Source organism: Polypterus senegalus, chromosome 3, assembly GCF_016835505.1.
Source record: "Polypterus senegalus isolate Bchr_013 chromosome 3, ASM1683550v1, whole genome shotgun sequence".
Classification (NCBI taxonomy): Eukaryota; Metazoa; Chordata; class Cladistia; order Polypteriformes; family Polypteridae; genus Polypterus; species Polypterus senegalus.
In genome coordinates this window covers 101353453-101378789 of record NC_053156.1, presented here as the reverse complement: position 1 = coordinate 101378789, position 25337 = coordinate 101353453, and the positions used below count along the sequence as shown (strand labels likewise).

At 37.2% G+C, this 25337-nt stretch overlaps 1 protein-coding gene across 1 annotated transcript in view; it reads left to right on the top strand.

The window, feature by feature from the left end:
* Positions 1–25337, top strand: part of arhgef10 (Rho guanine nucleotide exchange factor (GEF) 10) — a 222789-nt gene that overhangs the window by 115656 nt on the left and 81796 nt on the right. Inside the window, exon 18 of the mRNA XM_039747694.1 lies at positions 1411–1586. Coding sequence (XP_039603628.1) covers positions 1411–1586 — 176 coding nt within the window. The remainder of the gene's footprint in view (positions 1–1410; positions 1587–25337) is intronic.

Sequence of the window (25337 nt, the reverse complement as noted above, 5' to 3'; positions counted from 1 at the left end):
TCTGCTCTTTAGATTTTTTATTAGTGTGTTATGAAATAAATCTTTTCTATTGATTTGGTCATTGAAAATACATTTCTTTAGATTGAAAGATTTCTATAACAGAGAAGACCCCGTGTGTTAACAGCTGGACATATAAATAGGTGGTTTAAACCTGTTGTAATTTGTGAAATGTTAAATATTTTTATTTCACTTGTCTGTTAAGAAAAATAATCTTTTCTGGTTAGTACTACAATTTCACTGTGCTATAAAGTTTCATATTATATGTTGCCATTCAAATTAAGTATAGCCTGCCATGCGTTGGTAATACTAGAAAAGCTCAGTACCACCATTAGCAGAATGCTACACAGTACTGGAAAAGCTCACATAGAACAGAATTTCTAATAACTGTTCAGTCAAATATCAAAATTGTGAATTGAAATAAAACAGGTTAAATCAATGCTGAAACAATTGTATAAATTTATGTACAATATTGTACTATTTGGGTAAGTGACATTCATTTACTGGAAAAGAGTATTAAAGTATCTATCCATTTTTTAACCATAGGGGAAAGTTAGTGTATATTCTTGCAGCACACACTTGGATATAAAGTGGAAACCAACCCAGGATGATCCACTAGTTCATTGTAGGTTACAATACCACGATTGTTTGTACAAGAACAAGTGTCTGAGAATAGCATTTGTGAACTTTGGGCAACACTATACTACAGTGGTTAGCACTGTGCCTTTCAGTTCCAGTTTCCTCCCATATCTTCAAAATGTGCATACTGGTTGAGAGCATATATTATTTCTTACACCTGAGTCTGCCGTATAACTTGGTGGCTTAAAATAATGTGTGTGGATGTGTAATAAATATGTATCTCACCTAGGACTGACATCTGTTTACACACATTTTTCCTGGGATGTGATCAAACACTCTGTGACCTTGTAATGGAATATGCAGATAAAGGACATACTAATGAATTAATGAATAAGTCAGTAGCTTAATGTCAGACCTGAGGAGATCATGTATCTCAATTAAAGAAACTTAGGGGAAGAAGTCTGTTGATAATTGTAACTTTAGGTATGTTGTGGACTTATTCTTTTCAATATAAGATCTATTGGCTTAGCTAATTATTTTTAATCATTATTTTTGCAGCACTTTTCTTATATTGTAGAGTATCCATTTAGCAAATATCAATATTGATTCACTTTCATCCCATGTTATGTACATAAAAATAAATAAATATATTCAGATGCATGCAAGACTGCAACAGTGGAAGGGACTTATGACTCCATCTTGCATAGTGCCAAGTCTCCTTAAATGACCAATTAAGATGAGTAATGTAAATTAACACTGCATGCAATTAAAATAAAGAATATTGCTTAATATTTAAAAACATGTTTTTGTTATATTTGTATGTAAAAATCCTAGATCTTCCCAAGATGGCAATGGACTTGTTTCATCCAGTCAGAGGTATTTGCTGAAATGGAGTGTTCCACTTAGTCATGTTACTGTGGTGGAGTTTGGAGGTAATGAAGATCTGGGAGAGAAGTCTAGATATGCCAGCCAGCTCTCAGTAGAATCAGTGATACTCAATGCAAAGCCAAGTAGGTTCATTGGTTACTGATGATTTTGAACTATCATTGTTGACTTAATAATTTTTAGTGAATTGCCTTTATTGTCTATTGTAATAATCTCTGTTTTTATATTTTTTTAAATGAAAATTAAATGACAGATTACCTAAAATAATACTGAAAATATAAACTGTAATACATTTTATTCTCATGTTTCCCTGTCATTGTATTTTAGAATTTATGTTCCATAAATTAATAGAGCTTTTAAAGCTTGTGACTGTTCAGGAACATTAAAAATGACTCTGCTCGTCAGCTTTCCTATGTTATTGCAATCTAAAATATGAAACAGTGTTTCCAATAAATATTAACTTAGTGTTTACATAGTACAGAAATTTGAGTTGCTCTATACAGTATGTTTAAGACATCATTTTATTTTGTTTTTTTAAGAGTACCAGATTTTCTCTGTTTTTCCTTTACAAGTCATATATTTTGCATTAAGAATAGGTCTATACATCAATTTATAAATGACTGTCAGATTGTGAAAAATGTGCTACTTCTTTAGTGTGAGAGAGTATAGAACTCTGTGAGCTGGTGTCCTTTCCAGGGCTGATATCTGCTTTCCTCCAGATTCTGTCAGGATAGCTGACAGACACAGCTGTTAGTGAATTAGGAGAGATTGTGACGCCCAGGCTGTCTGAGAGGCAATTAAAAATTTTTGTCCAAAATTAGGTGCACACCCAAAACAGTGAGGCTGGAACTTGATTGCAATGTTCACAGGTTGGATCTTGCCCTGGAAACATTTTGGATAATTTTAAATGAGAGAGATGCACTCGATATATAATTTTAAGTTGAATAATTGTATGCTTTGTGCATATGGAGCTCGAGTGAATTCTGTGCATTACTACCTTCCATTCCTTTTCTGAGATGTTGAGTGAGAGATCCTTTTCCCACTGTACTCTGGGATCTGTGAAAGGGATGGACTTTAAAATGTTTTTATATACTGTACAGTATTACCTCAAGACAATTGGGTAGGTTTTATTTAACAAAGTTTCTAATTTGAAGGTAGTTAAAGAAATGTGTTGCTGGAAAGTTAAATCTAGAGTTTAATTCTTCATAGGATGCAAAGACATTGTCTATGTACAGATCTCTAAGTGATTTAATCCTGGGTGTTTTCCAGACATTACCAACTGTGTACGTTTGAGAGGGTTGAAAAAGGTGGTTATCGTGCAGAGGTGCCACAGATAAAAGCTTCTCTATCTTAAAATACTTCCTACATTGGTTCCATATTCTGAGTGAGTGAAGCAGTATTGGGTTGTTAGTATGTTGGCAATGACTTGTACTTATTGGGGTACACAGCAAGGAATATAAAGAAGTACTGCAGGGTTTTATTTCTATTGCAGACCAAGCCTGTGTCTGCTCACCTATTTGTGTCCATGTCCAGGTTTTTATAGCTTGCATATTCACCGTCCAATAATAAAATTGAAAGTTAGGTAGAGCCATGCTACCTTCTTCCTTGGGTCTTTGTAGGGTCTCCTTTTGGATGCATGGATGTTTTGAATTCCAAATAAATTAGGGTATGGTGGAATCTAATTTCTTAAAAAATGATTTATTGATGTATATTGGAATGTTTTGAAATAGAAAAGGAAGCATTGGAAGGATATTCATCTTGACAGTGTTAATTCTTCCACCAAGGTTGGGATGATGGGTGGACCATCTCTGCAAGTCTTGCTTAAATTTTCCATGCACACAGTGAATTTTTTTTGCTAAAGAGCTTTATGTTTATCTGTGATGTTTATCCCAAGGTGCTTGAGAATTCACTGGAACGAGTACACTTTTGTTCAAATTAATTCTGAGACCAGAAATTTTTTGAAATTCTGTATGTGCTGTTTGGACTGCAGGCACAGTATTTTGTGGATCAGATATATACAGTACCATATCATCTGCATATAGAGGAATTTTCTGTTCAAGTCCTTCTTTGATAATCCCCTTTATCTCATAAGAATTTTGACAGTGAGCAGCCAGTGGCTCAATGGCAATTAAAAACAGCAGTGGTGACAATGGACATCCTTGTCTAGTACCCGGTTATAGTTTGAAATAGTCTGAATTAACGTTGTTGATACAAACTTAAGCTTCTGAGCTTGTATACAGTAGTTTAATCCATGAACAGATGTTTTGGGCAAACCCAAATTTCTCCATTATGGTAGTTCCATTCAACCATATCAAATGCTTTTTCTGCGTTCAACGATAATAATATCTCCAAGTGTTTGACTTTATGGGTGAATATATCACATTAAGCAGGTGTCGAAGATTGGAAGCTAAGTGTCTGCCTTTAATAAATCCAGTTTGGTGTTGTGATATTACCGAAGGAAGCTCTTTCTCAATTCTTCTAGCTAGGACTTTAGAAACTATCTTTACATCATTATTCAAAAATGAGATTGGTCTGTATGATGCACATTGTAATAAGTCCTTATTTTGCTTAGGAAAGACAATAATTACAGATTGATGAAAAGTTTGGTAGAATTTTATTGTCTCTAGCTTCTCTAAATTTTGCTAATAAGAGAGGAACTAGCTTAATTGAGAATTTTTTTATAAAATTTGGCAGGATAGTCATCAGGGCCTGATGCTTTCCCACTCTGAAATGAGTTTATAGCATCTAGTAATTCTGATAGTGTCAGAGGTTTATCCAGTTCCTCTGCACTGAGGGTATCTAGTTGTGGTATCTGTAATGCATCCAGAAATGCATTAGGTTATGTCTTGTCTTCTTTAAGCTCAGTAGAATTTAAGGACTTATAGTAGTCTTTATATATGCGCATTATTTTTTTATGATCAATGATTTTTTAACCATTTGTGTTGGTATTTGCTGGGATTGCATTGCGAGCTTCCTGCTTGTAGACTTGTTGAGCTAAAATCTTATTATATGTCTCTTTCTGTTCATAGTAATGATGTCTTGATTTAAAAATGAGTTGTTCTCATTTCTGTTTCTTTGGTTGTCAGGATGTTGAGTTCGGAATGCAGAGCCTGTCTTTTCCTATGAAGTGCTTCATTTGGACACCTCGTATGTTCTTGATCTATTCTGGTAATTTCACTGGTTAGCTCTGATACCTTCTTGGTTTCCAATTTATTTTTGTGGGTAAGATATGAGATCATCTGTCCTCTTAAGAAAGCCTTCAGAGTTTCCCAGAGTATTCCTGCAGAAACCTCAGAGAATGTGTTTGCCTCTAAAAAAAAATCAGTTTGCTTGGATATAAATTCTGAACCGTTCTAGTCTGCTAATAAAAGTGGGTTAAGATGCCATCTGTGAGATAAGTATGTGGGGCATAGTGATTTTCGCTCCATGAGCAGAGGAGCATGGTCGGAAATAACGATAGCGTTGTACTTACAATATTTAATCATAGGCAAGAAATTATTATCTATAAAAAAATAATCAATTCTTGTGTAGCAGTAATGCACTGGTAAGTAGAAGGAATATGCTCTTGAGTTTGGGTTTAAAAATCTCCAGGGGTCTGATAAGTTGTGATCTGTTACAAACTGTGTAATTGTTTTTGCGGTGTTAGAAGTCATCGTCCCTGGGGCAGGAAACCTATCTAGGTCGGGATTTAAAACACAATTAAAGTCTCCAGCCATTATAATTTCACATTTGTTCACATTGGGAATTTACCTATGACAATCACATATATCCCTTCAGGATCAGATACTACATCTGTTACTACAAATGTTATTGTTCTATGTACAAGAATTCCGACACCTCTAGTTTTCTTTCTAAAGCAGGGATGGAATATTTGGCCAGTCCAGTCTCTGTGCAGCTGAAACTGATCCTTGCTTAATAAGTGGGTCTCCTGTAAAAAACTATTTTGGCATTTAGACCCGTTAGGTGAAAGAATATTTTCTTTCTCTGTAATTCGTGATTCATCCCTTTAACATTCCAGCTCATGAAGTTAATTGTTTTGTCATGAAGATCTTGCTTCTTAGCTTTTGCTGTCAATTTGCAGTCTTAACTTAAAATAACACAGCTTTGACGGTGTATAAGGATCAAAATAGAGATATCTATGGACAATACAGTCCAAATACTATAAGCATAAAATATAATCTTAAACAGTCTTGACAGAGTAAACCCAGGGAATGATGTTAAAAAGTAGCCCTGGATAAGTATAGTAAACCCTAATGCAATAAACCAAGTGTATGATGTTTAAAAAAAAAAAAAAAGGTACGCATACATACATATACTGTACATAAATACATATGCGCATATAATTGTAATTAAAACATAAAATATAAACAAAAAGTGACAGAGAAGTAAATAGGATGTATAATAATGGTACCAGTATAATTGCAGGTGGTTCAAACAGCCAGTAGGATCTTCTTTGTCATGCCTGAACAGAATGCGACTAATGATCGTATTTCAAAAAAGTGTCGGGATTAGTTTTCTTAAGCTCTTTTTCTGCTTCCTCTGTAGAAGTAAAAACATATAGCTTGCCATGAATGTCTGTAAATGCTGTTTAATGTTGTAAAACGTGGCACGTTTAGATGCTGTTGAGGGTGAGAAATCAGGGAAGACACGAATGTGGTTATTTTCAAATATCTCTTGTTTCAGTCTGAGAATTAAAATTATATGAAGTTTAAACTTTAATTTTTCAAAACACATGACGAGAGTTCTAGGTTTAGAGGGATTTGATCCCTGTATGCGGTACGCTGCTGCTATCTCGTTGTCTGATTTGAAGTCCTCTCCAATTATTTTAGAGAATAGTTCAGCTACAAATTTCACTGGGTTCGGAGTTTCACAATTCTCAGGGAGACTTTCAAATCTAATATCATTCCTTCTGCATCCATCTTCCAGGGCAGCAAGTCTTTCTCCAAGTACTTTGCATTTTGAATTTATACCCATTTATTTTCTGTTAGCGGTTGATGCCAGTTGTTCAGCTGTTTCAGTATGAGTTGTGAGTGTTTGCTTAATGTGTTCCAGCTGAATGCCAAGATGCTGTAAATTTGCTGTCAAACTTAAATGCGTTTTCCTGTATTTGTTCTTCAATTTTTTGTAGTATACCTTTAAAGCAAGAGTTCCCAAACTTTTTTTGGCCGCAAACCCCTTTACCAAAAACTTTTAAAACCATCGACCCCATAGTCATTTACTTTACTTACTCAAATTAATAAATTTATACAGTACTCAATATTAAATATTTCACTAGATATTAAAGTTTTCATTTTAATCACTTGTAAATAATGATTGAAAAAGATAAAAGGACTACAGAATGTGGCATTATCTTGTGCAACATTTAATATCAAATCCTGCACTAATGAAAATTAAAGCAAAAAAATACAAGCAGAGTTTTTTTACATTTTTGACATTTATGAAATAAATATGTAAATTCAAAATAAGTACAAATAGTCCAAGCTGTACTGTCTGCATTTCTTTTTTGGTTCAGTCATATTATTATCTGATGAAATAAAAACTTTTATTAACAAACAATTTCGACAGCCCTGTGATAAGAAAAAAACAATAAAGTATGTACTTACTTGAAGCAGAAAATTTTTGTTCAAACTCGAATAAACTGTATCCTCTGATTTTCTTTTTCGTAGTACTGCTCCTCAATAAATAATTATATTAAAAGACCAAATCACAAATAAGTACATGTCACATCAAACAGACCAATTTATAGTGTTTTATGAAAGCATGACCGTACAAAACCGATAGATTCTGCTAATATCAAATATCCGTTGTCTCGTCCTACTGCAAGCAAGTGCGGACATGCAACGGTTTTTCATGTCCACACTTGCTTTGATACATTCGATAAGACAATCCACAGACATGTTTGTGCTACCCCTAGAAAGTTAAAATCGACCCCAGGGGGTCAATATCTACCACTTTGGGAACTCTTGCTTTAAAGGCAGCCTCAAAGCGATTATTTACATGTTTTACTTGGTCTTTAATATCCTGAAGCAGCTTTTCGTTTGTCTTGTGTATGTGTTTCCAAACCAGATTGTTAAGGAATTGAAAATGCACTCCATCACTACTGTATAAAACTGAGCCAGCACTGATGGAACAGTTTAACCGTTTGTAATACTTATCTATAGCTCTGATATCCTAGCTAAAAAAAAAAAAAAAATTTGAATTGTTCAGAGTTGTCTTAAAGCCAGCACACAGTACGTATGACATGAAGTGATTATGGCTTTTAAATTCATTTATTTCCTCATTGGCCAAATTACTACAAACTTGTTGCACAAACTCTTTATCATCATACTGTGACCTGAATTAATTTCCAGCTGATTAATTTGTGTTTGTGGGAGTAGAGCCATTCTGTCTTGTCAATAAGTGTTATTCAGAAACGAAAATAGGTGGGAGCAGTGCTCTTAGTCAGTTTTTGTCATACTATATAATATGTAGCAAATAAGTGGCCTTGCATCAAACCCTTTATAAATGAACCTGATTTAAATAAACAAATAGAAGAGATCAGAATTAACACTGTACCTGCTTGTTTTTATTACTACTAGTTGATCATTAATTAGGTTCCTAGTTTAGCTGAAGAAGTTTTTTTTTTGTATTTAATTTGTCATCCCAGAAATTAAACATTTTTTATAGAGATTCATCAGGTATTTATGAACAGATCATTTTTGTGAGGTTACTGATATGTTTCTATTTCTTTTGCAATATCTTTTATTAGCACAACTTCTTTATGAGTGAATTGTCATCCGGTATTAAGATACATTTTCATGGTCTATCCTGTTTTTGCTAAGTCTGAAGGAAACTATATGGAAAGCTAGCTAACAGTAAGGCATGCAGTTTATATGGATATAAATAATGCACTATGGTACATTTCAGCTTTTGCAGGTCTTAAGTATTTTATTTATGTTGAAATGTCTCATGCTTCCATGTGCAATAAAGGTTTGCCTGTTATTTTTAGGATCACTTCATATTTAATTTTGTTTAACCCTATTGAAAACACTTGAATAGCTTAAGAAAAATTACTACTGCCATTTACTTTAATACCAACAGAAAAGCTCTACTGAATGGTGTCACATTCTTGTCAGTCACTGCCACTTGTAGTTATATGTATTACAGCTGCAATATATAGTCTAGCAGAAGCCTGCATTGCCTGGAAAAACTTATAGGAAATGAAGCCTAGAAATATGCTTGTCCTGGCATTGTGCAGTAAAGTAGGTGGCTGCTTTAAAACCTAGTGATTTATGTTTGGCTACAGCCCAGTGCCAGCTCCATTAAATCAATACATAAGAAAATACTCCTATATTTCTGTTGTTAAATTACTTTTGAGAAACTCACGGGGATGCCTCTGCTATGCCATTATCCATTGCAAGCTTATGAAACCACCTGTCTCATTTTCAGTCTTTGCTGTTTCTGCTGTATAGATTTGCTAAGAATTAATTTTCAAATTCGCTCAGAACTTTAATATGCAACACTTAACATAACACTTTGGTTTCCTATGAAGGAATACTCAGGAAGCTTATGAGATCAATACCATTTATAGTGCTTTCATTTATCCTATTATAAAGATCACTAAGCTTGAATTAATACTCTACATGGCAGGGGTTGGTATTGCCATATTTCCTGGTTATACCTTACTAAAGGAAAAATATATTTGTGTTGTTTTGATCTGTTAATGTATTAGACTCATGGATAGAAAACCTAGAATACTGTAGTGTAGTAGTTCACTATTCTTATAAGAAATAGCTTAAAAAATAATTCTCTTACTTTGTTATATATCTGTTGTCTGTTGTGTTTGACTGCTTCGAAGTGGCCATCAGCCTGGCATGCTACCAATGAAGACTTCATGATTTACATGAAAAATTAAACAGTCATAAACCTCTGCTACCTAGAAGCCTGCATATGATTGTACAGTAAATTTAGAAGTACAGAGTAAGTTTGTACAATGCACATCTTACACTTATTACCTGATTTAAATATATATACCCTGTTACAATAAAACTGTTAATGTTGAAGGGCTATTGACACTTTGCTGATGATATGAAATATGGTATATCTGCAGTATATGGATTGTCTTGTATTTGTTGAACAGACTGGGTTGGGCACTAAAAAAATATCTGCTCTTTTGTTCTATGTATACTAACTCCTGGTCAGATTTATTGTTTATACAATTAGGGTAACAAAAGAATGTGCAGCTTTGGTGCACACGGTAAACAGAGAGCACCTTGTTTGCTTGCCAGTTTGAGCAATGCTGTAAGTTGGCAATAATTCTTAGGTTTTTGTTTGAAAAACAAAAGCCAGTCCACTTATTTCAAAACCAAAAGCCTGTGTACATTTTGTCTCTGTGTTTTCAAGGGGTGCCCAGCTGGCAAGAAGTTGTTTGAGGAAGAGACATTAAATTTCTGGGGTATTCGATACGTTTCCTAAAAAGATAAACAAACGTTTTCTATTATTAAGCAGAAGATAACATTTTGGAAGTGCCTAGGTATTTTTTTTAGGTTTTATTAAGCTTAAACATCAAACCACAATAAGTACAAAAAAAAAAACAATTCAATGAATAATCACACTGGCAACATAAACATTCCTAGACCTTAATATTGTGAATTGCAAAAATCATAATCAACACCACACGCCTACAGTTCAGAGAACCATATGAGCAAAATTCCCATTATGAAACAAATCCTCGTGTATTTGAAAAAATCAAAAGAAAAACAGAACAAAGGCAGAGGCCCGACAGACTATTTTAGAACACTTGCCAAGTTCTGAAAACCTTTGCACTGTTCCTTTTTAGGGAAGAAATAATTTATTTCTAGTTTTAGATAATATGTAACATCACTTTGAGTTTTAGTGGGTGGGTTATGAGTCTTTCATTTGACCAGCATAAGTCTATTTGACATCTGGTATTACTTCAACAAATGCCATTAGGTGATTGTATGCCTCCTCCAAACCACAAGGGAGTGACTGCCCTGGTGGCTTTGTGGACCACGGGAACAGAGCTTTGAAACTCAACCCTATAGGGGCCCGGGATCACCGCCAGGGGGCGCCCCAGTGCCTGAGGAGCCCTGGCCCTCAGCACTTCCACCACACCCGGAAGTGCTGGGGGGAAGAAGACCAGGGACACCCGGAGTGCTTCCGGGTGCGCAGCTAGTACTTCCACCACACTTGGGAGTGCTGAGGGAAGCTAATTTGGAGGCACCTGGAGCACGTCCGGGTGTGTATAAAAGGGGCCTCCTCCCTCCATTCGATGGCTGGAGTCAGGAGTATAGAAGTCGAAGTCTTGGTGGAGAGGAGTGGAGGAGGATCTGAAGAGGCAAAGGCATTTTGAGGCCTGGACTTTGGGAGAGTTTGGGGTTGTGTGCACTTTGTAAATAATAATAATAATCTATACTAATAAAAGGCAACGCCCTCACTGACTGACTGACTCATCACTAATTCTCCAACTTCCCATGTAGGTAGAAGGCTGAAATTTGGCAGGCTCATTCCTTACAGGTTACTTACAAAGGTTAAGCAGGTTTAATTTCGAAAGTCTACGCGTAACAGTCATAATTGAATCCTACTTACGTACATATATGCGTCCATAGACTGCAGCTCGGTCGCCATGTGAGGTGGCATTGCGTCCCCCATCACCACGCCTCCCACGTAGTTGGCTGCCTGCTTATATTGCGTCCCCCATCCCCAAGCCTCCCACGTAATTGATTGCCTGTCCATATAAGGCCGTCCGTCGCTCTGGTCTCTTAATTCCCTTCTTTGCTTCACCACGGTATTCATGTCTCCCTGCTGATAACTGCAGCCTTTTTAATTAATCCATGGCTTCTGCGCTATTTTATTGTTCGTTTATTACGATGCAAAGTTATCGATGAAGCCGGTTGTATGCTTACAACGCTTGACAGATGCCGAATGCCACTTCATCACAAGTCCTGCAAATACTAACGTAATTGAAACAAACCATGAAACTCAAACCGATTATGACAGCAGCAATCCAAGCTGTGAGAAAACAGTAAAAAGGAGGCTTGTCAGACGTCATGGTACATTTTCTGATGCAGCTAGACGCAAACAACTTCATGACACTGCCACCAAATACTTGCAGAAAAGTCCACTAGTTAATAAACACGCTGTCGCTAAATACTCACAGGCAAATCCACAAGTTCATACAGACGCTGTCGCTAAATACTCGCAGACAATTCCACAAGTTCATAGAGACGCTGCCGCTAAATACTAGCAGGCAGATCCACAAGTTCATAGAGACGATGTTGCTAAATATTCGCAGGCAAATGCACAAGTTAATACCTGGAATTCCTGTTAAACATCTTAGATTCACGAGTAGCGATTTGGGTATTAAGATGTCTAACGAGGTGATCTCCATCGATCAAAGAACTATCACTTACCGAGTGATTTCCATGCCCGGAGATGCCGCCTGCCTTTTCCTTTCTCTATGTTACATATTGCACGGCCATATCAGGCTCAATCTTGATATCCGGAGGAACATTGTGTCTTATGTATTGAATGACTGGGACGGGTTCAAGGTGTGGACTGATGACGGTACAGGAGATAATTATACTACACAGGGGCACTATAAGAGTGAAATGCTTAAGCCCTTCACCTATGCTTCTGCATGCGAGTTCATGGCTGCCGCTGAATTGTTCGGTTGTCGCTTTCAAGTCTACCGAAATGGCCAAATATTTTACACCTTTGGAGAACCGCCAGTGGCTCTTAAACATCTTAGATTCACAGGTGACGATTTGAGTAGTGGACACTTTGATGTTTATGAATGTTTTAACTCTCAAAAGCTGGATGTCAAGTTATCGATGAAGCCGGTTGTATGCTTACAACGCTTGACATGCTGAATGTCACTTCAAAACAAGTTCTGCAAATACTAACGTAATTGAAACAAACCATGAAACTCAAACCGATTATGACAGCAGCAATCCAAGCTGTGAGAAAACAATAAAAAGGAGGCGTGGCAGACGTCGTGGTACATTTTCTGATACAGCTAGACGACAACAACTTTGTGACGCTGTCGCTAAATACTCGCAGGCAAATCCACAAGTTCATAGAGAAGCTGTCACTAAATACTCACAGAAAAATCCAGAAATTAATAGACATGCTGTCACTAAATACTCGCAGGCAAATTCACAACTTAATACCGGGAATGCCTGTTAAACATATTAGATTCATGAATAGTGATTTGGGTAGTGAACACTTCACTATATGAAACCTGTTATCTTTACAACGGTTGACAAACACGGAATGTAACTTGAACACAACACGTCCTCCAAATACGAACCTGACTAAAAGAAATAATGACAATCAAATCCTTGATGACAGCAACACTCATAACAGTGACAAAACAATTACATTGACAATCATGTTACATTATTTTTAAAATGTTTCCTTTTCTTTTTCATTACTTATTTAACACACTACTTCTCCGCTGCGAAGTGCGGGTATTTTGCTAGTGTATAATAAACGTGTGTTGGGTGAACCATCACTATCTGCCTGCCTGTGTCTGGGCCAGGTTCCACAATAACAGGTAGTCTCCAGGTTATGGACATCCGACCTACAACTTACGAACGTGGCCGCAGCTGCTACGCATGCGCCTCAGTAACTGCCACTCCGTCATCTTCAGCCTGTGGACACTGCAAGCGGTAGATGGACGGAGGTTGGAGGGAGTGAGTGTCCCTCAGGTAGCTCCCGGCGACAAACGGTTTCATTGCCCGCCCACCACACACGGCTGCCCCATTCGTTCTCCATGGGAGGCTGGTAATGCTGCAAACGGTGGCTGGACGGAGGCTGGAGGTGGGAGATTTCACTGATCGCGCAGTGTAGTGTCCCTCGGGCGGCTCGCGGCGGAAAGCGGTTTCACTGCCCGCCCACTACACACAGCTGCCCCATTCGTTCTTGGTGGGCGGCTGGTAATGCTGCAGATGACCCTGTTGTGGCTGAACGGAGGCCTTTGAGGGTGAACGGGGCCGCAGAGGGTAGCATTGTAGTGTGCATCGGATGGCCGCACCGTGTTCGTTCTCAATGGGCGGACGCTGCAAGCAGCATACTGTAGTGGAGGTGACTGTGAGGTGGGCTGGTGATGAATCGCCCCTCGATGCCCCCATTCATTCTCAAAAGCAAGCCTGCTTGTACTTTTACGTACATAGCAGGAAGTTGTCTCTTGTCAGTACATCAAACGTGTTGATGACTGGTGCCTTCCTGCTGTGATAGTGTGTACAGTGCTGTGCAGAAAAGCTCATCCTAATCTTTTGTCTTCACCCTTCAACAATGTCTCTGAAACACAAATGTGATGTAAGTGCTGGTGATACAGTAAAGAAGAGAAAAACCATCACCATTGAAAATAAATAATATATATAAAGTATTTCAATGGCCTTGAACACTGTAACTAGTTGGGGTGCCACTGAGCCCCAAACTCCAGACACAGAGGTACCCAAAAGAGATATAATTACACACCATAATCTAATGGCCAGTAATTACACAATCCCAAGACAAGTTGGATCTCTTTTCTGTCCTCCTGCCTTCCTAGTCAGTGTTGCTGCTGCCTCCCGACTCTTACTTGCACTACCATAGCATGCTATTGGAAGTACTTCTAAAGTGCAGCCCTTTCGGGGTTCGTAGGAACCTCACAGCGCCCTTTAATGTTACCTAATAATCCCAACAGGGCTTCACTTCTGGACTTCAACTCCCCTGCACCTCTGCAGGTGTCCAAACTAAGACACCTTGAGGGGACCACTGCCACCTGTTTAATGGGGGTTGGAGCTGCTCCTGATATTTGGCTTCTTCTGGTCCATCCCTTATATTACACCAGCTGAGCTAGAAGTCATTCTCTCATCCACCTGGAATGCCCATCTGTCTTCCATGACACTTTCAATATGAAATAAAATAAAGTACTAATAGTCTGGACCAATATGGGAAGTTGTTTATTCAGATAGATTGCTATAAATATCTATTTGCATATTGATGTTTGTGGAAATGTTTCCTTGAATATTATAATGGAGTGGGTTATCTATTTAATACTAAAGCCCTTTGTCAATGGATTAATGAATATTCTTTTTAGCTGACTATACCATATTTAAAATAACTCATTCTCATTAACTGTAGTTCTTATGAATTAGAGGTTTAAAATAAATGTGCATGGAATGATAAAATTGTAGCGTTTAGAATAGTTTAGGGTATCCTTATATAAACACCCACTCAGATAATGTGTGGTCGATTTTTGTAGAATGTGTATGTCTGCACATATGGTAAGTGTAAATGTATGTATTTTGAAGGCATCATTTGCAGTATATGAAATATTAAAGCTAACTATTGAAAAATTGTATTATTTTGATAACCTGCTTTACTGGTTGATAGTTGAAATAATTTTTGTTGAAAGGTGGTTGTAAACAACTATTTAGATACATCAGTAATTTGAAATTGTTTTTTTTTTTAGATAGACTCCGCAGATTTTCCAACTGTGAAAGCAGTTCTATTTATGTAAACCATTGTACTCTGTCCTTGTAAAGCACAATGGCATGGTATTCACTAGAGAAATGTGTTTTACAAAGGAAAGTGTATACATATTAAAACTTATTAAAAGTATCAGTGCCTGAAAATTTTGATCATGAGTGACCATGAGCACAGTACTGGAACAACACAGTATTTGAAAGGAAAGGTCAAGTTTATTAAGCAGACACCAACCAAACACTTAAGCAGGCTACTCTTTAAAGTGGGCAATGTATACTGAAACAGTACACATATACTTCAGTAACAATGTGTGAAACCAAAATTGATATGAAAGGGTTAGTAATGCAGTAAACAGTAATAATGGTAATATTGATCTTACATTAGTTACAACTATATCTGCTCTCCTAATACATAACAGATAATTCATTGATTTTAAATCAAACTAATTGGAGTCTAATGCAAAACATTTTCCTAATGTACTGTCAATATGTACTGTATGTTCACCTTCCTGAGTGAAATGTATGTTGCATAACCATGATGTCTTAATTTTTCAGTTTTCTAACATTTAAATGTTGTGAGTTTTGATTTACTGTAGAGGTAAAAATAAATCTGTTAATTAAGAAAACATTGAAAATAACTGTTTAAACATTGTATTGAGTAAATAAGTTATGTAGGTTCATGTGTTTTATTTGGATAGCAGCACTGTGTAACTAGTGACTATGCATTTGCCTTTTCACTCATAGGAACTATTTGATAAGAAAAACTGTGGATACTTTACAGGTAACCTGATCTCCCCGCTGTAATTCTGGAAGACTTAAAGAGAAATGACATTGATTTAACTTATGTGTAATAGTTTGAACTAATTATGGAGTTTCTCGGCAACCACTTGTTTTCCTGCAATTCTTTTTCAACACAAACCAGACAGGAAGTGTCTGTAAATGAAACCTGCTGTTTGGAAGCATTGTACCATGAAATATGCAAAAAGTCTTTTAAAATCAGTAACTCTTTTCCATGACAGTGTTCATTTAGTTTCTGTGATTTTTTTTTTTTAAGTTTGCTGAAATGCAATTCTATTCATTTTGTTGAAGTTCTTTGTCATTTCTAATAAAAGGCCATGTATCTTTTTGCTTAGTGGTATATGGATATTTATGGAGCAATCAAAGCATAGTAATAGAGTTGTCCAAATATTATGTTGTACTGAAGCTCAATAAAAATCTTAGTAATTATTTTTATTACTCTTGTAATTGGTCTGGTACTTGTAACAAAATACATTTAAATATAAGAATTACCAGTGAGGACAGAAAAAATAATGACTGTTTAGCATTTTCAGAATTGCCTACTATTTTTTTCAGATATTTGCAGGAGGACTTAAAAAGGACGTCACTTCCAGAGAAATAATTGTAAGATGTGCACTGTACAAAGGCCTCAGAACCTTTCTAGACCTCCTTCTGTCCACAGGTGATTCTAAGGACTGGCCATAATTGACCCAAGAAGGGGTTTAAAGGTGTGAACTGGCAGGAGGACAATTTCAAAACATCAGCTAATTTAGGGACAGTCCATGGAAAGCACGGATTGGGACCATGTAGCCTTTTTAGGAAAAACAGCCTGAACTTAGCACAGCTTAGACACCAAGATACCCCAAAGCAGTGTTTCTCAACCACTGTGCTAGCTATTTATAATGGTAGTGGATTGTGGAGGGTCTTGGCGGGTTGCTGCTCTAACGATCATGTTTGAGCATTCCTCCGCTTTGATGATCGTGCTCTACTCACCCAATGGTTAACCCCATTCTGTCAGTCACACTCAATTCACCAAGTGGACAACCCTGCCCCAGTCTGACGATTTTCCTATATTTGCCAAGGGGAACCACAACCCCCACACCTGCTCAAACATTTACACTGGATTCACCAAGGGGGATGCATGAACAATAACACTCAAGTCACTAAGGGGTCACCCTAACCTCTCTCTGTAGAAATCAAAGACAATTATATGGGAAAAAGTTAGTAGCAACACCAAAAAGGTTGAGAAAAACTTCACTAGAGGGAGTTCTAGCCTGCTATTCATGAAGCTAAAACATGGCTGCCGAAAATCATGGAAATAACTTGGGGCCTTGGGATAAAGGTTAAAGCCACTTAAAGGTTAAAGTCACACTGTGTTTATAGCAAAGAATGAGTCAAAGTCTCCACTAGCAGGAGAAAGAAAAGATTAGTCAGAGAAATATATAGAGAGAGGAAGAGAGTGCTTAATACTACTTTTCCTTGGCAAGTTGATAAGGCACTCCTTCTGTCAGACGAGAGTTCAAAAGTTATAGATGTACCCACAAGGATACTTTAGGGTTGATGTTTTGTCCGTCTATTCTTTGTTCTCCTTTGTGTTCATCTTTCCCCTGTTTAATAATCACATTTATTTTTAAGATTCTAATGAGCTTGAGGTTATTCTGAGAAGGGCAGCTGATTTTAGATCACCCCACATACTACAGTAATATAATATTTAGATCATATTAACATAGTGTGATCTACAGTAGTATGTTGTCTTACATTAAACCAATATAAAAATACATCCCATTATAATGTAATTTGATATCCTGCTACTTTAAAGGAGGGAAAAAAAGCAGGCATCTATATCTTCTGAATCCAGTTTCATTGTTGCATTATTACCTCACTAAATTAAGAGATCCGGAACCTTTTTTCTTTTAGATTTGTTCCAAGTGACCTGGAAATTGTGCAGCACAATACAAATGCTCTTTCTACTTGAGCATATCTTGTGGAAGGCAGCACATGTAACTATGGTTACAACAGAAGAGCTTGCAGCAATGAATCCATCTGTTTAGATGGATTATTCTGTAGCAGTAAAAAAGTGTCTGTGCAAACAAAACAATCTTTGAAAACTACTGCACTCTTCTGTAATAAGGGTAATAGTCATCACTCCTGAAACTGAAGCAGCAAGCTATGTTTTCTTTAGGTAGCTGGCTTTTGCTTTTTTTCAGTTGTTAAGTATGAGTCTTATATATGGATACATTTAATCTAAAAGGCTGCATTTTGTATTCTGTACTATACTCTGACTAGTGTGGTCTACGGCTGGTTTGTCATCCTGGCCAATAACCCCCAGGCCGCCAGATAGAGCTCTCCCTGCAGCATGGAGGTGCCCCGGATACCAGCAGGGAATCGGGGACAATGGTGTTTTCCTCTATAGCCCTACTGGATACCGCAGGGGCCAACAGAGGACGCTGCAGGGAGACTCAGAGAGTCGTTTGTGCCCTATAACCCAGAAATGCATCATAGGCAAAGTGACAGCAGAAGTGACGTACTTCCGGGATGAAGAAGGACTTTTTATCTTAAGTGTTCCTGAAGTGTTTCTGAAGTGTTCCTAGTCGCATGGACAGAGAGAGCGAAACACTTCTGGGTCGAGGACTATAAATGAGACTGAGGAACACCAGAGCGTTGAGCTGAGCTGGGTGGAAGGGTGGCAATGCGTCTGGGACAGTTGGAGGATTATATTATTGTGATTATTTGATTGTTTATGAGTATTGTGGAGAGGAGGGTGCTTTGTGCACTGTATATTTATAAAAAGTCAAACTTTTGGACTTTTACCTGGTGTCTGACGTATTGTTCAAGGGTTCAAGAGGACGATAGCGCCCTCTGTCTGTCACACTAGGATGTACTAGATTTGTCAATAATGACTTATGTCCACCTCACCCATTATATATCCTTATGTCCACCTCACCCATTATATATCCATCCATCCATTTCCTAACCCGCTGAATCCGAATACAGGGTCACGGGGGTCTGCTGGAGCCAATCCCAGCCAACACAGGGCACAGGGCACAAGGCAGGAACCAATCCTGGGCAGGGTGCCAACCCACCGCAGCCATTATATATTAATGTAAAATTAGATATGATTTTTTCAGTAGTATTTTTTTATTTTAGTTTACTCTGTAGTGTTTTATCAGCTTGCCATAATAACTTTGAATCCTGACAAGGTTGTTTTGTGCCAGCCTAAACAGAATTTAACAAAACAATACGTAAAGCTTACTACAAAAAATATTTTGAAGATGAAGAAACATTAAAAAAAATATGTATATCTTTGGTATGTATGTGAAGGTGTCAATATACTTAACACAAGGCTGATGGATTCTGAATCCTATATAGCAGGTAAAACTGTTTAATTGTGGTTTGCTTTGTATTTATTTTTAAGTATTTATTATGACAATGTTCTTAAGGGGCAGTTGAGTATACTGCATGTCATGTAATATTTGTCAGTTATGTCATTATTCATTCTTTATTTTTTTAACTCTATAGATTGTTTTATTTGCTCAAAAATATGTATTACAAAAGAACTGTGATGACAAACATATATTTTAGTTATTAAATGAACAGATATTATTAGCCTGTTCAACCAGAAATGCAGTCAATCCCATTTATTACTGAAACAATGAAGATTTGCAATCATAAACCACACTTAACACCTCTCACCCCATCACCAAAAACAGAGACATAATTAATAATAAGAAAAAGAAGCACACTGTGTTATACTAGCCCTTATTAATTAAACCAGGAGGTTAGCAGCGACACAGGCAGTAGCTTGGCAGACTTACTTTAAAATAACAATAATGAATTCTTGACTAATTCTAAAGAAGCTGAGCGCAGATCCACACAAAGAAATTTTTTTATTTTTTTTTTATTAGGTAATATAAAATATGCTTTTTCCCGTTGAGTCATGGAGGGTCATTGCCATTCTTCCAGTTGAGCAGAATTACTCAATGCACTAACAATGGAGTGTAGGAAATCATGGTCAATGGAGTGTAGGAATCATGGTCAGTTTATCACCAGATAGTCTAAGGTCCTCAAAATAACTCCAAAGACTGCTGTAAGAGGATTTGCAAGAATCATGAATCATTCACTAATTGATAGATAAGAAAAAAAATCTTTTTCCAAAGAAGTTTTTATTTTGGACAATCCCATAACATATGCCGGTATGAGGTCAGAGCTACTTGGCATCATTCACAAGTAGGGTTCAATCCCTGATGTATTTTTAGACTTTTAATTTGGAGAGATGCGTCCGGTGTGCAAGTTTTAGGTGAACTTTAATAAAGTTAAGAATGAATGTTGTGAATTATTGAATTCTACTGCTTCCTTGAGATAATGCTAGAGAGGTCAATTTCCCAGTATTGCCAAAGGTAGTTTATCAGTGAGCATTGTAGCAATGTGTGAAATCTAAAAATTCCGAATGCTGCCAATATTCTTTTCATTGCTATTTAAAATATTTTCTAAGTACAAGCGTAGGAGGAGGTTTGGGAAAGTCGTATTAGTGTATTTGTTACTGTTACTAACTTGTAAATAGAAAAATAAAATGTGGTGTAGGGATTCCATATTTACAACAGAGCTGAAGAGAAGGTGCAAACATATTAAATATATAAATAGCTCTAAAGCTTGAGGTGCCTAGTATCTTCCAAGACTGTGTAATTTAGGGAGAGCCTGAAAGCAAAGTTACCCTGTAATAGACCTCAAACAGCAATATCTTTTCCTTAAAGTGCTTTATACATTGTTTTTTTATATTTTGAGAGACTTATCTCATTACATTGCAGTTATTTGGCCTTAAGTATTCAAAGCATGATACACATTCTAAGTTTTTCCGTATGGAGCTAACCCAAGTTAGTCCAAAGACAGACAAAATGTTCTAACAGGCTGTATTGTATGACTTAGAAAAGAAGTTATTTCATCATCTGGTTAGTTCAATTTGACTCAAATGCAATTGCTAATGTGTTATTCCTATTGTACTGCTGAAGGTATGTTTTGTATGTATGAATCTATTTATTTATGTACTGTGTGTGTGTGTATGAATATACAGTGGGGAAATAAGTATTTGATCCCCTGCTGAATTTGTAAGTTTGCTCACTTACAAAGAAATGAACAGTCTTAAATTTTTATGGTAAAAGTTATAAATTGATTTGCATATCTTTGAGAGAAATAAGTACAGTGGAAGCTTGGTTTGGGAGCATAATTCATTCCTCGCAATCCAAAGCACTCATATATCAAAGTGAATTTCCCCATAAGAAATAATGGAATCTCAGATGATTCGTTCCACAACCCAATACAAAATACAAAGTAAAAATACATAAAACAAATTAACCTGCATTTTACCTTTGAAAAGAATCATGGCTGGTGTGAGTGAGTTTCTAAATTCTTGTGGGATTCCACCCAAATGGATGACATCCGGAAGAATGTCCCAAAGCAATCGCAGTCTCACAGAGCTGTTGCAGTTCGCTGTAAAAAGCGAATCCAGAAAGATCGTGGACATGCGGACATGCTATAAGCGCCTGCCGTCAGTGGGTGATACAAGGAACATTATAAATGCACAGGGCACAGTACCTGCCTGACTGCTTTGTCTGTGTATAGGAGAGTGGCAGATCCTGCTACAATAAATAACCGCACTGTTGCTGTTTCAAGCTGAATAAAGCTGTTGGTGCAAGGCGGGGACTCACACGTCACAGCACACACATGCACCCCCACACACACACTCAGTCACAATGCTATGGTAAACCGTATACGCTCATACGGATGTTGACTATGTAAGTGAGGCACGCTGACTCAGATGGAGAATAGGAGACGATTGCCCACAATCCTGCAGCGAGAGAGAGAAGAACCATCAGCTCAGTTGTTCGTATCTATATATATATATATATATATATATATATATATATATATATATATATATATATATATATATATATATATATACTCGTATTGCAAGACGTCGCTCATTTATCTAGTCAACATTTATTAAAAATTTTAGCTCGTCTTGCAAAACACTTGTAAACCCAGTTACTTGCAAACCGAGGTTCCACTAATATTTGATCCCCTAAAACCCACCCAGAATGCTGGCTACCACAGATTGGCTGTGTGTCTATGTGGCACACAGATTAAAGTCAATCAATCAGTCAATCGATTACAAAAATGGGCTTCAAGACCATCAGCAAGAAACTTGGTGAGAAGGAGACAACTATTGGTGTCCATTTGGAAATGGAAGAAATATAAAATGACCATTAATCGCCCTTGGTCTGCATCTGCATGCAAGATCTTACCTGATGGGGTGAGGATGATCATGAAAAAGGTGAGGGATCAGCCCAAAACTACACAGGAGGAGCTTGTTAATGATCTGAAGGCAGTTGTAACCACAATCGCCCAGAACACCATTGGTAAGCGCCCGCAAGGTCCCCCTGCTCAAGAACGCATATGTACAGGCCCGGATGTTCACTGGCAAACTTTAGACGGACATGTACATGTGCTTTCTTGAGCAAGGGGACTTTGCAGGCGCTGCAAGATTTCAATCCATTATGGCATAGTGTGTTACCAATGGCGTTCTTGGTGAATGTGGTCCCAACTGCCTTCAGATCATTGACAAGCTCCTACTGTGTAGTTTTGGGCTGATCCCTCACCTTTCTCATTATCATCCTCACACCATGAGGCAAGATCTTGCATGCAGATGCAGACCAAGGGCGATTGATGGTCACTTTATATTTCTTCCATTTCTGAATAATCGCACCAACAGTTGTCATCTTCTCACCAACCTTCTTTCTGATGGTCTTGTAGCCCATTCCAGCCTTGTCCAGGTCTACAATCTTGTCTCTGACATCCTTTGACAGCTGTTTGGTTTTGCCCATGGTGGTGGAGAGGTTGGAATTGATAAAATTGACTCTGTGGACAGGTGTGCTTCATACATATAATGAATTGAGATCAGGAGTATCATAACTTGATTGACTGAATGTAATCACCAATCTGTGGGAGCCAGAATTCTGGCTAGGTTGTAGGGGATCAAATACTTATTTCTCCTTTAATGATATGCAAATCAATTTATAAATTTATGTAATGTGTTTTTTTCATTGTTGCCATGTCTAGATCAGCAGTGATTTTGATGAGGTTGTTTAAGAATGGGTGAATTGGCAGCTGAGGAAACAGTTTGTGAAATCAACTTACTATACATTAAACTTAGACAAAGTTTTAAATGTATGTAAGACATATGTATCTTGAGAACTCTTTTTCCATGTCTACAGTTTGCTTTTGCTATGTCACATACTGTATTAAGTTATACGTGTTTAGTACTCTAGACATTTGGAAGTTCAACCATAGACAGGATCAAAACTTTTTAACTACAGGACTGTCGACAGTTAAAAGTCACAGTCCAACAAAACAAGTCTTTTGTTATCTACTTCAGTGAAAAGTAAAATTTCAGTTGTTATGTAAAACTAGAATTATGCATTTAATTGTACTTACAATGACCCTATGGACCTACTTCCCAGCTAGTCACCTGTAAAGCACAGGTTGTAAGGTATATTTAAAGCATTTGCAGTTTGAAAAAATTATATGGACAGGAAAAGAAAGTCTTTCAGATAGATATTAGCATGACTCTGTAGTTTAAGCTTACTAACACTGAAATGTACACTTTAACAGAAAATTGGCATGAGACCATTGGCTGTTTATATATCCAGAAGTAAATATACAGTGTCAAAGATGAGACAAAAGAGTTGCAAAAAGGTTTGGGGCAGCCACCCATATACGGTAGTTTTTCCTGGGTGCAAAGTTGTTGAAATAATAGTACATATGTGTACATGTTCAAGTCCAAAACAGAACTGCCTTGATGAGCCAAAAATGGTGGTTTTAAGGGAGAGTAGAGGAAGTGAGGTCGTCAGGACTAGAAACGGAAGTGGGGTTGTTAGGCCCGGAACTAGAAGTGAGGTCATTGAGAGCAGGCCGAATGTCCCGTAATTGGTGTGAAGTGGAAAGAGGGAAAGAATCAGTACACCCTTATTCAGGCCCTTTAGCTGCCTTCCATGCACACATGTGTGACAATAGTATATAGAAATGCTGCAGGATGTTCTCAGAGTTTTATGGTGTATTAGATTTTCATTGATTCACTTGAATAAATCCTTACCTTTTACTGTTCCAGGATATCCTTTCTTAAAAAGAAGTTAAATAAAGTTTGAGTTACTGCGTAAACTTGTTATAGCTATATACTGTGTATAGCTCAGCCACTTTGTTGCATATTTATTTAAAGAACTATATCATCTTCCTGATGAAATACCTTTCATCCCAATGCAGTTTCAAGATAATAAAGTGTTAACACATGACTAAAAATTGTGGAATATAAACCTATAATAGATAATTTTTAAATGAGGCAGTGCCCATAAAAAGTTTTGTCTAAATGGAATTTCAGGAAGCATATTTACAAACTTGCTCAAGGCTCATTGCTAAACTCCTGCACTTGAGTCTTGGTGTTGACCTCTGCTATTGGATCTTAGACATCCAGTATGTTCAGATTGGTAATATCACTTTGTCCACAATGCAGGCAACCCAGAGGGTAGTGTGATGCATCTCATTCTTTATTTTGTGTTTATCTGTAACTATGTACCCAAATAACTCTCCAGTTCCATTATTGAATTTACTGAAAACACCCCTATCACAGGGCTGATCAGCAATAAAAATGAGAACGCTAGCAAAGATCACATTTTACTTCTGGCACAGTGGTGCCATGAGAACAACCTCACCCTTAATGTCAGAAAAACTAGAGCTAGTTATAGACCAGTCAGCAAGATGGCAGACTACAATCACATCTACATTTTAGAGAATTGTGTGATGAGAATCGGCAGCTTTAAATTTCTCAGAGTGACTATTACTGATGACATTAAGTTGATACAACACATTTAAGTTATGGTGAGAAGGCTCACCAATGCATTTGTTTCCTGAACCATTTATAGAAAATCTATGTCACCATCTCTGCTCACCAACTGGTACAGGTATGCAGTGGAGTTCATGGTATCTTCAGCTCTGAGCCACAATGTCCTGTCAAGGGGCTGTTAAGTCTGCACTAGAATATCACCTGGACATACAATATAGTGCACAACTTCAAAAAATGTTGAACATTATTATTCCAGGACTCGACTATTGTGCTTGGTCATTTTTCTCCCTCCTATGGTTTTGAAAACAATATAAGACTATTAGCATTCTTACTTCTAGATTCAGGGATGATTGTTATCTTCAGATTATGAATTACTCAACAGCCACTTGTTCTGTACAGTACACTCTATGGATATTTCCTGTATACACAAACAAAAGGAGGACTTACAGACTCCACACAAGCAGTGAACAGTCTAAGATTTAACTCCTATTATATATATGTGAGGTAGCATTGCTAACCACTGGGCCAGCATGCCACATATATGGTGTACATTACATTACATTACATTACATGTACGTTAGCCAATTGGCTGGACTTCAGGGACAAACCTCCAACTTTACCTAGTTCCTGGGTGATTATAGACTAGATTAACTCAAGAAAGGATATCATAAGGGGATTTTAGAATATTTTTGCTTAGGAACAGGTGACATTTTTTGAAAATGTATGGCAAC